Raw genomic sequence first — 13,414 nt, forward strand, 5'->3', positions numbered from 1 at the left:
TCAGACGTATGTTGTCAAAATTCCAATCAGCAGCTGAAACAGCTGTACATTTTTGTGCGTACAAAAAAAGTTAACTACCGGTATTTGTAATTTATCATTGGCTTGGTTTGTTTATTGGTCTCACACATGACCCGTGTAAGGACTTCATCACATACAAGGACGAGACGAGAACGTCAGCAACTTTTTTTTACATTATACTTTATTTTCTAACTAATGAAACTACCACTTCCTGATCTCCGTCAATCGACTCATCCTTGTCATTCGCAACCTTGCTGCTTACGTAGACGGAAGTAAACAGCCTCCAAGGTTTTTGGTATATTTCCAAGTAGCATCAGATCAGCAGCAGTGACACTGACAGTGAGATCCTCTGATCAAATTACAAACAAACATGTCCATTACAAACCCGAGGCAGACGTTCTTAAACCCGGTGAGATGCAATTCTTTACCTATTGAGATTATGTCAGGTAACATTTGCGGTTAGCAGCAGCTGTCATGAGGTTTGCTAAAATCAATGGCGCAGCAGGATCTTGTTCATCAGACACTGAAGTTGTGTTTTCTTCTGCCAAGAAAGACAAACAGTCATCCATTTGATATCTCTTCTGTTGCCTACCTACACTACACTTCGTTACGATGAACGTCTATAGATCCAAAATAAAAATAAAATAAACACTGACTTCTAATGAAGTACATGGACACGGTTGTCCTGGGTTCTTTTAGTCAGTCTGACAGTCGCTAGCCCCAGTATGTTCCTTCAGCACTACGCTCATTAGACAGTCGCACGCTTAAGGAATGCTTGTTTTCCATTATAATAGGGAAATCGTTTAGATCGAGATTTGTTTTTCAAAATTTCATTTGCATTTTTTTCTGTTTTTTTAATATGATGGACCCACCTCTCAATGTATTCCTGAGAAAATGAGTAACTGAGTAAGTGTTAAATGAACTATCACGTGAATTCCATTACAGGTTGTTCCATTTGCTGGGACCATACTGGGGGGCCTGCTCCCAGGGGAGATGGTTCTCATTCAGGGATCTGTGCCCTCCGATGCTGACAGGTAACCATGAAAGTAATATTGTGGAAGAAAGAATACAAACACAACACAACGGTGTGTGTGTGTGTGTGTGTGTGTGTGTGTGTGTGTGTGTGTGTGTGTGTGTGTGTGTGTGTGTGTGTGTGTGTGTGTGTGTGTGTGTGTGTGTGTGTGTGTGTGTGTGTGTGTGTGTGTGTGTGTGTGTGTGTGTGTGTGTGTGTGTGTGTGTGTGTGTGTGTGTCAATGCCACACATTTGCTGTGTTTGTGACGCACCAGCCATTGAGGTCTGTCTATTAACAAATTGAGTTGAGTCCACTATTCTCTACTGAGGCCTTTGAGGGGGTTGTATGGGTCCCCAGCTAAATGATTGATAGTTAGGATCCTTACAGGTCTTATCTCAGGTACTATGTGTAAATATGTAGATCATTCTTTTTGTTTGTTTTCTTGAATGTTTGTCCTAACAGACATCGAATGCCATTGATTATGAATGGCCAGTTTTGAGTACGACAATTGATCTCTTTTCCCCCATGCCCCCCCTTCTTCCTTTTTTGAGGGCCTCCTATATTCAGCTATTAGTGTAGATTTTCGTCTCACACAAACATTAAATTCCCATTGACAATGAATTTAGAATTGACGTCATATGTGTCTGAACAAATAAACATGTTACTTCATGATGATGTACGATGATAAGAGCGCCCCTCTTATCACATCCGTTAGTCCCGTGACCCACATGGGTCACAAATGTGATTTTTTTTTAATGGAAGTAACAATATGGAACTTTAACAAAAACAAATTTCACCCACTGTTTTACTTCTGCAAACCTGCAATGTGACAATAAAACAGATTCTGATTCTTCTGAACTAAAATTCAAAAAGGTCGAGATAGAACTTGAAGCGGATTCTGATCTCGTCCCGTCCCATCCTTGTCTCACGCTGTGTTCCAGGTTTCAGATCGACTTCACGTGCGGCAGCAGCTTAAAGCCGAGAGCCGACGTAGCGTTCCACTTCAACCCCAGGTTCAAGAAGTCTCAGGGAATCGTGTGCAACACCTTGCAGAACGAACGATGGGGCAAAGAGCAGATGCAGTCCCAGACGTCCTTTAAGCCAGGATCAGCATTCGAGGTGTTTGTCCTCGTACAAACACAGAGCTTCAAGGTGAGAGGGAACAGGAGTGTGTTGAGTTGAGGACAAACAAAGCGTTGTTTCACTTGTTTGACATAGGACTGCTTCTTATTCTTTCTGTATAATATTGAAGGAGGCCCCTCGTGCCCCAGGCAGAGCACAAGACGTGTGATGAGGTTGTAACGGATGTCACGTTTCTGTCTTTTCCACTTCTCGTTGTGTGGTAGAGTTTTGTGATGTGTGGCCCAGGGACCCCCAGGGGTCTTTCAGGGACAGTAAGGTTAGTATGAGATTCTTCCCCCCAAAAAGATAGGTGTGGCTGCGGTGGCTCCCTTGTGAATGTCAGACTTCATGTGCCCCGTCTGTGATTCTTTGACGTATCAATCTATGACCTATGACTTCATATTTGTGCAGGGTTTCAGCCCCTTCCGAGCCTCTCTGACTTCGATTATAAAAAAATAATTTTAATATTTCAAAAGGGAAGTCCCTACAATAATGTGCAAACTGCTTCATAAGATCAATGACTAAAACTAAAAGGGAATACCACTCATTTTCAACATTCAACTATGTCATTTTTATACATTAGAGCTGGAAAAAAGAGGGGCACGGTGGCACAGTTGGTAGTGCTGTCGCCTCACAGCTAGAAGGTCCTGGGTTCGATTCCCGCTCGGGACGCTGTGGGTGCTGGCGGCGTGTTTCCTCCTCCGCGTCATCAGTGCCCATACCCGAGGCGGGGTTGGCGAAAGGGCCTTTCTGTGTGTATGTTCTCCCCGTGTCCCCTAGGGTAGGTACCCTCACAAAAAACATGCAGTAATCATGGTCACTAAACTGCCTCCCCCTGGCCAGCCGGGGCGCCTGATGGAGGGGAAAGGAACTGGTTGGAATAACGTGTTCCTTCCACGCGCTACGTCCAACCAGGGAAACTCCCCCCTGTCAGGTGTAAAGGAGCAACTTGGACACTCAGGCATGAAGGAAGCATGAGTTCAAGTCCGTTGCTCTCCCCATGTCCCTCATATATGGGGACTAGGTTGGCGGAGGGGAGCCCATGATCACATTAGATAATTGACACAGGGGTGAAAAATGGGTTACAAAATCGTGGGATAAAAATAAAAAAAAAGAGCTGGAAAAAAGAAAAAGGTCCTCCCTTTCTGTGTTGCCTTGAACTTGGGAATTGATTGTTGGGGTCATGTGATCGGTGACATACAGAAGGTGTACTCATTGGCCCACCCTCTAGGCCAGTGGTTCCCAAATGTTCTAGCTCAATGCCCACCATAGCTGATCTACAAGATCACAACGCGTCTGTTCGCACTGTGTTATAAGCTTGTAGATCGGCTATTTTCACTCATTCTTATTCTAAACAATTGTTCATTAGTATTACATTTATTTAGAATTTAGGCAGGCAACATACTGACATACGTATATTATACATATGTTCTGTAAACGGTCACAAACACACACACATGCCCATGTTGGTTGGTGAGTTGAGTGACATCACATTCTCTCCTGCATATCCTCTCTGAAAGGCTTGTTTATGATAGCTGCCGTCTTACTTGCTTTAGACAGCCCTCAAGATAGCATTATGTAATGCAGTCCTTTACATCCATCTGATGTTGCAACAGGCATCAATTTTACACAATCTATTTTTATACAGTAATCTTATGATGAATTCCATGTGGTAACATGGCAACAGTATAGCTGACATACATGGTAAAGAGACAACACACACCTCGGATACAGTGAACTTACCCAGTACATACTGACGAGACCTGGGGCGGTATGGCCCACTGACACCATTGTATACCATGTCTATGCTAGCTCGGACGCAAACTAGATATACACCACTGGCACACATGGAAGAGAAACGACACCCCTCAATTACAGTCAACTAACCCAATGCTGAAGAGGCCTGCGGCGGTCTGGATTTTCATAACCGCAGTAAAGAAATCACAGCGGTTTGGCCGCGGCGCTTATCGCCTCCCAGCCCTAATACTGACACACATGGAACAGAGACGACACCCCTCAATTACACATTTACAGTGAACTAACGTTACTTCACTTTCACACATGCACTGTATTATGGACTTTTTCCCGACTTTAAACGGAGGGGCTGTATGTATGAATGCAACATTAATCGGACATGCAACAGACTTTATGCTGGCAGGACCCTTGAGTTTAAATAGTAGTGTCCGATTGAGCCAAAATCATCTGTGTGTGAATGGATGCGATGATTGTCCTCCAGTGAATTTATTTTACATTCAGCGAGTGGAGTGTTGATGACGCTTCTATTGTCAATGAGTCCCTCCTCCTGAGGTATTTGGAGAGAGAGATACAGTAGTTTCATTCTGTTTTTTATTAGAGTTTGAGTTGGAAATGTTCACTGATGGAACTTCCATGAAATCGCTCATAAGTAACACAGTACACATTGACACACATGGTACATAGACAAGACCTCACATGCAGTGGAGACGATGAAGACTGCAGTTTAACCAGTGCGTTTTTCTTTGTCTCGTCAAGGTGGCTGTGAATGGAGCTCATTGTTTGGAATATAAACACAGACTCGACCTGGACAGGGTCGACACTTTGGCCATATCTGGAATGGTCAAAGTCGAAGTAGTCGGCATCATTCCATCAAACACTGTGAGTTGTCATTTTACAATACACAATATCTACCAAATGCACCTTTCAAGAATGTTTAGTTTCTCATTATCAGCCATGAAGTTTTAAATGTCAGAGGCCTGGAAATTCAGGCCTGAGGCTGATTCTACGAATGCCTTCTAAACCAGAGACTTTCAAGACTCTCAAAAAAAGCAACGCGTACATCTGCACTACAGCAATGACTACTATCAGATTATAGTGCTTTAACCTTTCAACAAAAAGCTTTTTGTTTTAACCAAAGAATATTACTTAACCTCACCCTACCTTTAAGGTGAAGCAGAGTTCCTCAAGCCCATGCTCGTTCTTGTCTGTCACGTTTTGCTTAAAAAGATTATTTTTAAGTTGGTTTTACCTGAGCTTTATAAGAAATGATTTCACAAACAAACTATCCGTGACTGAAAGACCACCAGGAGAGTTAACGGTAGAAATAATATAATTTCTTGGGTGAACTACCCCTTTAAGTAATAACCCGTGTTTGTGGGTAGTAATTTTGTAGTAAAGTAACTTAATGGCGTCAGTAGAATTATGCACGCTTTGGTTTATTAAGTTAAAGTTAATTGACTCTTTGTAGTATTTCTTTAGCGAGAGGATGAGAGATTTAAAGGGCTATTCCACACCAAGCAGGCGCTAAAATTATAACTACCGGTATAGTGTGTTATCGCTTTTATCTTTCCTCTGTTTAGACCACAGCTCCCGTTCCCGTTCCAGCCAATCTGAGGACAGAAGCCACAGAACCTAATGTAAGTGGTTGATTACACTACTAGTAGTGCAATGCCTGTTCCACATGGCATATCCACCATTTGGAACACGTACCCTTTCAGAGCATTTCTGGAAAACCGCTGATCTGATCAACTTCACACTCGGCACTGCACTTCCCTGAGTCCTCTGGAATGCACCCGCCAAGTGTGAAGTCGTTTTGAGGAACGGTTCTCAAGATATGCGAAGGAAAGTAGAGATTACTCAATATACTGTAGATGTGTACCATAGACTTCTTCTTATGTTTATTTCTCTCTTTATTTATTTTTTATTCCTACTTTCCTTCCTTCTGCAGTCCCTGCTGTCATCGTCGGGTGACTTGGTGAGTACCTGTCCTGTTGCATGATGGTAAATGCATAAACAGTCAGCAGGCTGAAGCTACAAACAAGCTTTTATTTTCACATTTATTGTCTACAAATCACAGAGTTCGTTCTGTTCTGTTCTGTTTTTCTGCTCAACACAACAATGTTTTCCCAGAGTCTTCCGTTCAGGGGTCAGTTGGTGAAGGGGCTGAGTGTTGGACACACCATCACCATCAAAGGAAAGACCAACGTCAGCAAGTAGGTGTCCTAACTGACACCAGGATCTGCAGTAAATGTCTCCATGTAAGAGTGTACTAGTTATATTGTATTAAGATTGTGTGTGTGTGTGTGTGTGTGTGTGTGTGTGTGTGTGTGTGTGTGGTAGTTTCGGTGTGAACCTCAGGGTGGGAGGGGGTACAGACATCGCCCTCCATTTGAACCCCCGCCTGAAGGAAGCACAGTTTATCAGGAACTCCTACCTGTCAGAGTGCTGGGGTCCCGAGGAGACCGACCTGCCTGGCACATTCCCCTTCAAAACGGGAGAATACTTTGAGGTAAAATCAACTGATAAATACTGGGAAAGGGAGTATGTCTTTTTGGAAGTTGAATGTCAAAACCAAAAACAAGTGAAAAAGCTTTTATTTAATTGGCTAATGCACGGTAAGGTAAAAATAAATGAGTCCTATGCTTTGCCTCACACAGCTTTCATAGAGTTGGCACTTGAATTCAACAAAGGCTTCTTATTGAATTACTATTACCGGCGCCCGGGTAGCAGTTAGACATTAAGCGTCTTGCCTGTCTTGCCTGTCCTGGGCGACCTTCTGATTACCAGATAGTCTTGGACACACTTGGACACCAAAAATAGGGACACCAGTTTGTAATGTTACTGACTGTAAATGTATTGATAACCCTTTCTGTTGTCCTTACTTTGTAGCATTATGTAAATGTATTGATAACCCTTTCTGTTGTCCTTACTTTGTAGCATTATGAAGTGTAACTTAGTAATTTAAAGCACAATGTTGATACATTCAGTCAGTGTGTGTGTGTTAGGGTAATGGATAGGCACTAGGGACATCTGGGCATCTCAATGTAAAATTGGCTACTTTGTCCAAAATGTGTTTACGGGAACCCCTTTTGGTGTTTTAACTAAGCATTATGTTATACTTTAAGCCACAGAGTGGCACGCTACGAGCTTGTAGGTCCTGCTAAAAATCGTGAAAATGTGGCACAAATCTTTGAATATATATTCTTTCCGAATACTTTTTTATTTTATTTCGAGGCCTAAATGGGTAAAAAAAAAAAAAAGGAAGATTAGAAATGGCTTTTTATGGTTATCATCAGTATCACTTACAGGCTGTACACCATTTTAATTGAATCATCAATCATATTGCTTGTGTTGGAGCTTCACCTTGTGGAATATTCATATATTGCAGCTCAACATTCCACATCCTCCTGGTCGAAAGTCCTTAGTGTCAACTCCTGGGAATAAGTAAGCCTTGCCGAGCCATGAGGCCCATAGTGCAGTTTTATCCTGTTTTTGTAGTGTGAGGCAGCTTGATGTACAAGTACACCCCCTGGACATGACGCCAACACCAATTCTGGACTCCTGAATTGGTGTTGGCTAGTCTACCTTCTTGCATCGCACACGTCTGACATGATTGTGAATGTCAACCTGTCAGACCTTGCCCCGTAATCCAAAAAAGAGTGGCCACTTGGATTTCAGAATGCCGCCTGTTCGACACCCCAGCTCTCCCTCGTTTAGTGTCGAAGTGGATCGCGCTGTATCGACATTGACTGCATCCAGAAATGTTGTTATGAAATGCATTGGTTCAGAATCGATGGTTTGCAGAAAAGCAAAAATGCACCGTGTGGCTCGAGGTGCTAGAAGGCTGTAGCTAGACACTCAGTTTTTGTACCAAATCTAAATGTGTGTGTGTGCGTTCCAGATGATCATCCTGTGCGAAGCTCATGCTTTTAAGGTCGCTGTGAATGGCGTTCATCAACTGGACTACAAGCACCGCGTTCAGGACCTGAAAAAGATCACCGAGCTGGAGGCCATGGGAGATGTGCAGCTGTTGGGTGTAAAACTGTTGTGACCCATGACCCCTAGGGCCCCCCCGCTACAAAACCCACTGCCCCCCCCCCCCAGCACAGATAGAGGCGTTTGATGACAGACCCCAAGATGGTTTACGTGACTACTTCTTGTCATCATGGTACCTGATCATTCCCAGGGGCCTCCTTTTAGAACGGTGTTCTTCAGCGTCATCCTCGGCTCCATCACATAATTAGCTTGATTTGTACTGAAAATAGCTGATCTTTAAGTTCACAACACGTCGCACCGTGATCCCTTGTGAGCTTGAAGATCTGCTTTTTGGGGCACATGTCACTCCGTCGTATGATGCGTATAATTTTAGCAGTTATGTGAATGCTCTCTCACATTTTTAAGTTAATTAGAGACCAAGTGCTTCAGAACCCCAAATCTTACAATGCTGGAGCGATGATCAATGAATAGTCTCAACAAAATCTCACATCTCTGAAATTGAAGTGCACTGTTCACGATTCCATGATCCTGGAAGTTTACCTCTAGTCATAGTCACTGGCATGCACTAACATGAACACATAAATACAATTGACTAAAGTATAGGTCAGAAAATATAAAGGTGCAAAAACCAAATGAAAGACAGTAGTATTATGATTAATTTATACTCTTATAGATGTACGATGGTGTCGCAACCTTTGTATGACTGCTGTCGTGCAACCTAGCTGATCGAACTGAACTTGAACAAACTTCCATACTTCCAGGCTCATTGAACTGTTCTTTTGGAGGCAGACATGAGTATAATTTACAGTGTGTAAATGATACTCATCAGTAATTATTTACTATAAATATTGACTGTTATGATGACTCAGGCTAAACTCAGGCTTGTACGTGAAGTTACTATGATCCGTTAAATGAAGGAAAGATCTATATTTTTTCGTCGCATATTTCTTTGTCGACATGTATTTGAAGTTTGGTTCCAATATTGTATCCGTTTATGAGTATCCATGTCCTTGAAATTCTTCTCTCAATATCTCAACAGTTCCTCTACATCTTTTAATCTAAAACATAACATTTCATAATATAATGTCTTAGAATGACTTAATCTTTCGCAGTAACCCAATATACTTTACTGTCATCTCAAATTGGTAATGTACTGTATATAGAGTAGACCTGTATTTACATCTATTTACATATATATTGCATACATACGAACTTACAACGTACAACTCATATCTTCTCATATCTTTTACTCAGCCTTTTTGGATCCAATAGTAGTTGAAGCTGTTCAGATCTCAGTTGCATATCAGAGCGAGTTTTTGTCTTTATTCAGGGAATCTTGGTGTTAGTATATAATAGGAATTATGATCTCTTGAACGAAGAGTGCATCGTGTTCAAGGTTAAGACTTGTGGTTGATGCAACACAAATATTCTATTTTTAAGCTGTATTTTCACACAGACAGAAAACATTGGATCTCATAAAATAATATTCTATTATACTGATCCTGGGAAGGAGAAAGGATTGTGTATTATAGGGTTATAGGTTTAATTTTTGCACTAATGACCGTGACTCATTGTCATAATATTACACCATTTTGGCATGTTAATATAGGCAAAACAAATAGCTGGTCCACAAGCTCAAGATTATTTTTCAAAATAGGGCTTTAAAGAAAATCACCTTCAGCTTCTGCTTCCATAGCAATGTAAACAGAGGCAGAACAACAGTGCTGTCAGGAAATAAGTTAGTTAAAAGCCTACTGTTTTGCATGTAAATGCAGTATGGATTCATTCAAGTTCAACACTTCGGGCAGATAAACCATTAAACGGTCCTATTACGGCAATAACCAAGTAACCTATGGAAGCAATGCGTCTCTGTATCCAATGCTCTACTATGCAAATATTCATAAACCTACCGGAGACTTGATATAATTCTGTTCCCGTTTTTATTTATGATCAATGTCACTATTATTTGACACCCTAGAACAAATGTGAGCTCTGTCCTGCGATGCTTAACAGCAGGAAACTGACAAACCAACAAACAATAAAACATTTACTGTTACACCTGTATGCTATTGTCGCTTTTTGTTTGAACAAAGTGTGCATAATATTGTAAAAAATAGTATGGCAAATCGTTAATTTGCAAGAATATACTTCATCCTTTTTTATCTGTAATCTTATATTGTTGCCAGAAGAGGTCACTCTAATACATGTGTTATTAGCTGTTCCCCTTCCACAACCCAATTCAGTCTTACACACCAGACACCATACTTAATCTTTTAGTGATTTTTGGGATCCACATTCATTTGCTGTCCTATAGATAAGTGTACCAGTATGTACATTATGTTATGTTTCGATAGAGTGCAAGCTTTTACCTCTATTCAACAGATGCTGGAGGTGGCAATAGAAGGAAAGTGCAGATTATTTGGGTGCTGTGAATCTGGACCAGATGCCTGGTCATGTGGTGCTGTGCGTAGCTGCAGCTCATTGCTCCTGGGAGCTCAGGATGTCCACGGCTGTTCCCACAATACACATACATAGCTACAGTGAATGGAGACCCATGGCCAAATGGTATGTCACCCATCATGTGAGAAACAAACTATCACACCAGCATGTTGGTTACTAGTTTAGGGACACATTGAAAAACAATTGCTTATTGCATTGTATTGACTGCCTAAATAACATTTTAGTTTGAAATCATTATTCCACCAAAGTCTGACCAGCTCCTTATCTAATCCTCAGTCAGTTCCAGGCTTGACTATTGCAACTCTCTCCTCATTGCTGGCTTGCCCTCATGATCCACTTCTACAACCCTTTCCACACACCTAGATCAACTGACACAGAACATCTGTCGTCTAGACGGAACTAGTGTTTTACATTCTTCTCCCAGAATTGTTGAATTCTGTATTACATCTAATATAACTACAGTCCATGGATAACAAACAAAAGGGTCTTGTTTCCATTGTGGGCCTCCGTATTCATCGAGACATTTAAAGACATAGAATAATATACAAGTCAGCTTCAACACTATAGTAGCAATAAGACATAGTTGGGGAGGGGGGTCATTTCTGGTGTTAAGCTTAGACGTTTAGTTTAGAGCAGTTGTTCCCAAAATGGGGGCCAGGGACCCCCAGGGGTCCTTGAGGGAGTTCCAGGGGGTCCCCAACTAAATTACATTCACCCATTCACACACACATTCATACACCGATGGCAACGGAAACCATGCAAGGCACCAACCAGCACATCGGGAGCAATTAGGGGTTCAGTGTCTTGCTCAAGGACACTTTGACAGTAACTCTGGGGGAGCCCGGGTTCGAACTGGCAACCTTACGGTTACCATCCAGCCACTCTACCCCTGAGCGACCGCCACCCCTGGTTCTCTTTTATGGCAGTTTTGGAGGGTAAGGGTCACCCTGTCTATGGTGAGGGTAGTATGTAACCGCTTACATGACCAGACATAAGCCAATGATGGCATGGTACGTAACATAACACAGTATAAAGCAGCCAAATCAAAGGAGACCATCAAAAAGATGTGTAATCAAAAACAATACTTAAAATGATCATGTAAAAATAAAATAAAGACAAATGATTAGGCCAATCAAAATTCTATAATGGCTTTAACTATAACAATTCATAACTTCACCTCCTTAGGAGAGACAGCTCAATGTGTTCAGCCGTTATATACCACATGGCCTCTCCCACTAAATTGAACAAATTAATAAGGCAATCCAAAACTATGTTATGTTGTCAAGACATTCAGGAACACATAAACACATTGCACATCTCATTTAAATAAGTTATAGATAGGCTACAGTATTTGCGTTGAGTCATAAGATATTTTAACTTTCCAAAAGTTCACTGTCCCTCTTTGTGCCTTGGTTTGGACCAATTTCGTCCCAATCAACGTGGTTGGCTACAGGTGCGTTTCCTGGCAAACCTATATAATGACCTGAACCCCAATTTGACTCTTTCAGGTTCCACAGCACATCTGAGGTGGCAGAGAGATGATTATGAATTGTTGGTGATTCTTTTCTTGAATGAAGTAACTGTGAAGTCTGTAGTTTGTTTGTAGTTTGTGTCCATGCACCAGCCAGCAACTCTTGACAGCACAATTAGTGGGCATTTCATGAAGATGTGTGGTCACAATGTCACAGCTGTAAGCAGTGTTTGACAACCACTGCATTATGTAACTGGTAGAGCAGTGGTTTTCAACCTTTTTCATATCAAGGTCCATTATTCGGTATTTGAGCCACGGACCACCATTTGATGAGGTTTATCGTCTCAGATAATATTTTATCATTGGATAAGCATGATGTCCACAATTTCATGCTGTATTGATGTTGGTACCATAGGAGAGATGACAAATTATTAAAAAAAAGATCTACATTCTCTAATTGTGTAGACCTCGTGTAAATTAGGTAATGCACATGTTTAACAATAATTTCACTCTTGAGAGCGTAAAATGAAACCAAATGGACCTGTAGTCCATTTGGTTTCATTTAAATAAGTTTCGAGTTAAATAAGTGTCTCATTTGGTTAACCAACTTCATAATTTACCTGGGGATCACCTGGAACCCCCTTGAGGACCACTGTTGGAAACCTCTGCTTTAGAACTGTTGGCCTTAGGATAAGTAAAGTGAACCATCTCCAGGCCTTTACAGGTAGCTTCTTAGGCCAGTCAATCTAAGCTAAAAAGGTGCGTGACCCAAAATAAATTTTGGATCATGCGAGGTTTTTTATTTTTATTTTATCACATTTGGGCAAGAGGCTATATGGCCTTTTTAGCCCAAGAAGTGTTTTTCAGGGGAAACTAATGCTTGGAATGGATTCAGAAACATGAAAATCCCCTAGTTTGACACATTACATGATTCTTAAAGCAAAATTAGATTTGTTTTGCCTTATAGGTTTTTAATGGTACTCCAACTTTCAACCCCATAAGTTACCATGATCCACAATTTATATAATCTATTTTTAATGTTATTTGGATGTACCTTAGGGTCATAAAAAACCTTGAATGGTTACTTTTGCTATTTCTTTTGGGTCAAATCTTAGATTGACTGGCCTATTCTGGTGTACTCTGGGAACATCTTACTGCATAAACTGAGCTGTATTCAGTGAAACACACTGCCATCCCCTGGTCAGATCTGGCCACAAACATCCAGGTTTTTCTGGGGCTCTGTTGAACACACTGGACTGTGCAATCACTTAGCGTTTTATATTTCACGCTAACATTGTGTGTTAGATATTATGTTGCAAGTAACATTTTAATGAGAGTTGAGCACCCCCTTCAAAATACAACTCATGTTTCTGGGTGAGATGTTATAAGCATATATTATATATTCTGTAATTCGTCATAATGCTGTACTAATTATATTTGTCAAACATTAGGCCTATCTATATAGTAAACCTGTGTTGTTGATCATCAGGGTCCCCCAGGGGTCTATACTTGGCACCCTCCTTTTGGTCCTCTAGCCTACTACATCACCCTTTGCCAAAAAATGTTTGCAGAACTGCTA

At 41.3% G+C, this 13,414-nt stretch overlaps 1 protein-coding gene across 1 annotated transcript; it reads left to right on the top strand.

Moving 5' to 3' along the window:
- The first annotated feature begins 299 nt into the window (after positions 1 to 299).
- Positions 300 to 9,960, top strand: lgals8a (galectin 8a). The gene is made up of 9 exons (XM_083791110.1): positions 300 to 427; positions 964 to 1,052; positions 1,973 to 2,183; positions 4,665 to 4,787; positions 5,489 to 5,545; positions 5,857 to 5,883; positions 6,039 to 6,121; positions 6,249 to 6,417; positions 7,810 to 9,960. Exons 1-9 carry the CDS (start codon positions 389 to 391, stop codon positions 7,957 to 7,959), a joined length of 948 nt encoding a protein of 315 aa, XP_083647236.1. The 5' UTR covers positions 300 to 388; the 3' UTR covers positions 7,960 to 9,960.
- The last annotated feature ends 3,454 nt before the right edge of the window (positions 9,961 to 13,414 follow it).

Source organism: Protomyctophum parallelum (genome assembly GCF_964188405.1).
Source record: "Protomyctophum parallelum genome assembly, chromosome: 19".
Classification (NCBI taxonomy): Eukaryota; Metazoa; Chordata; class Actinopteri; order Myctophiformes; family Myctophidae; genus Protomyctophum; species Protomyctophum parallelum.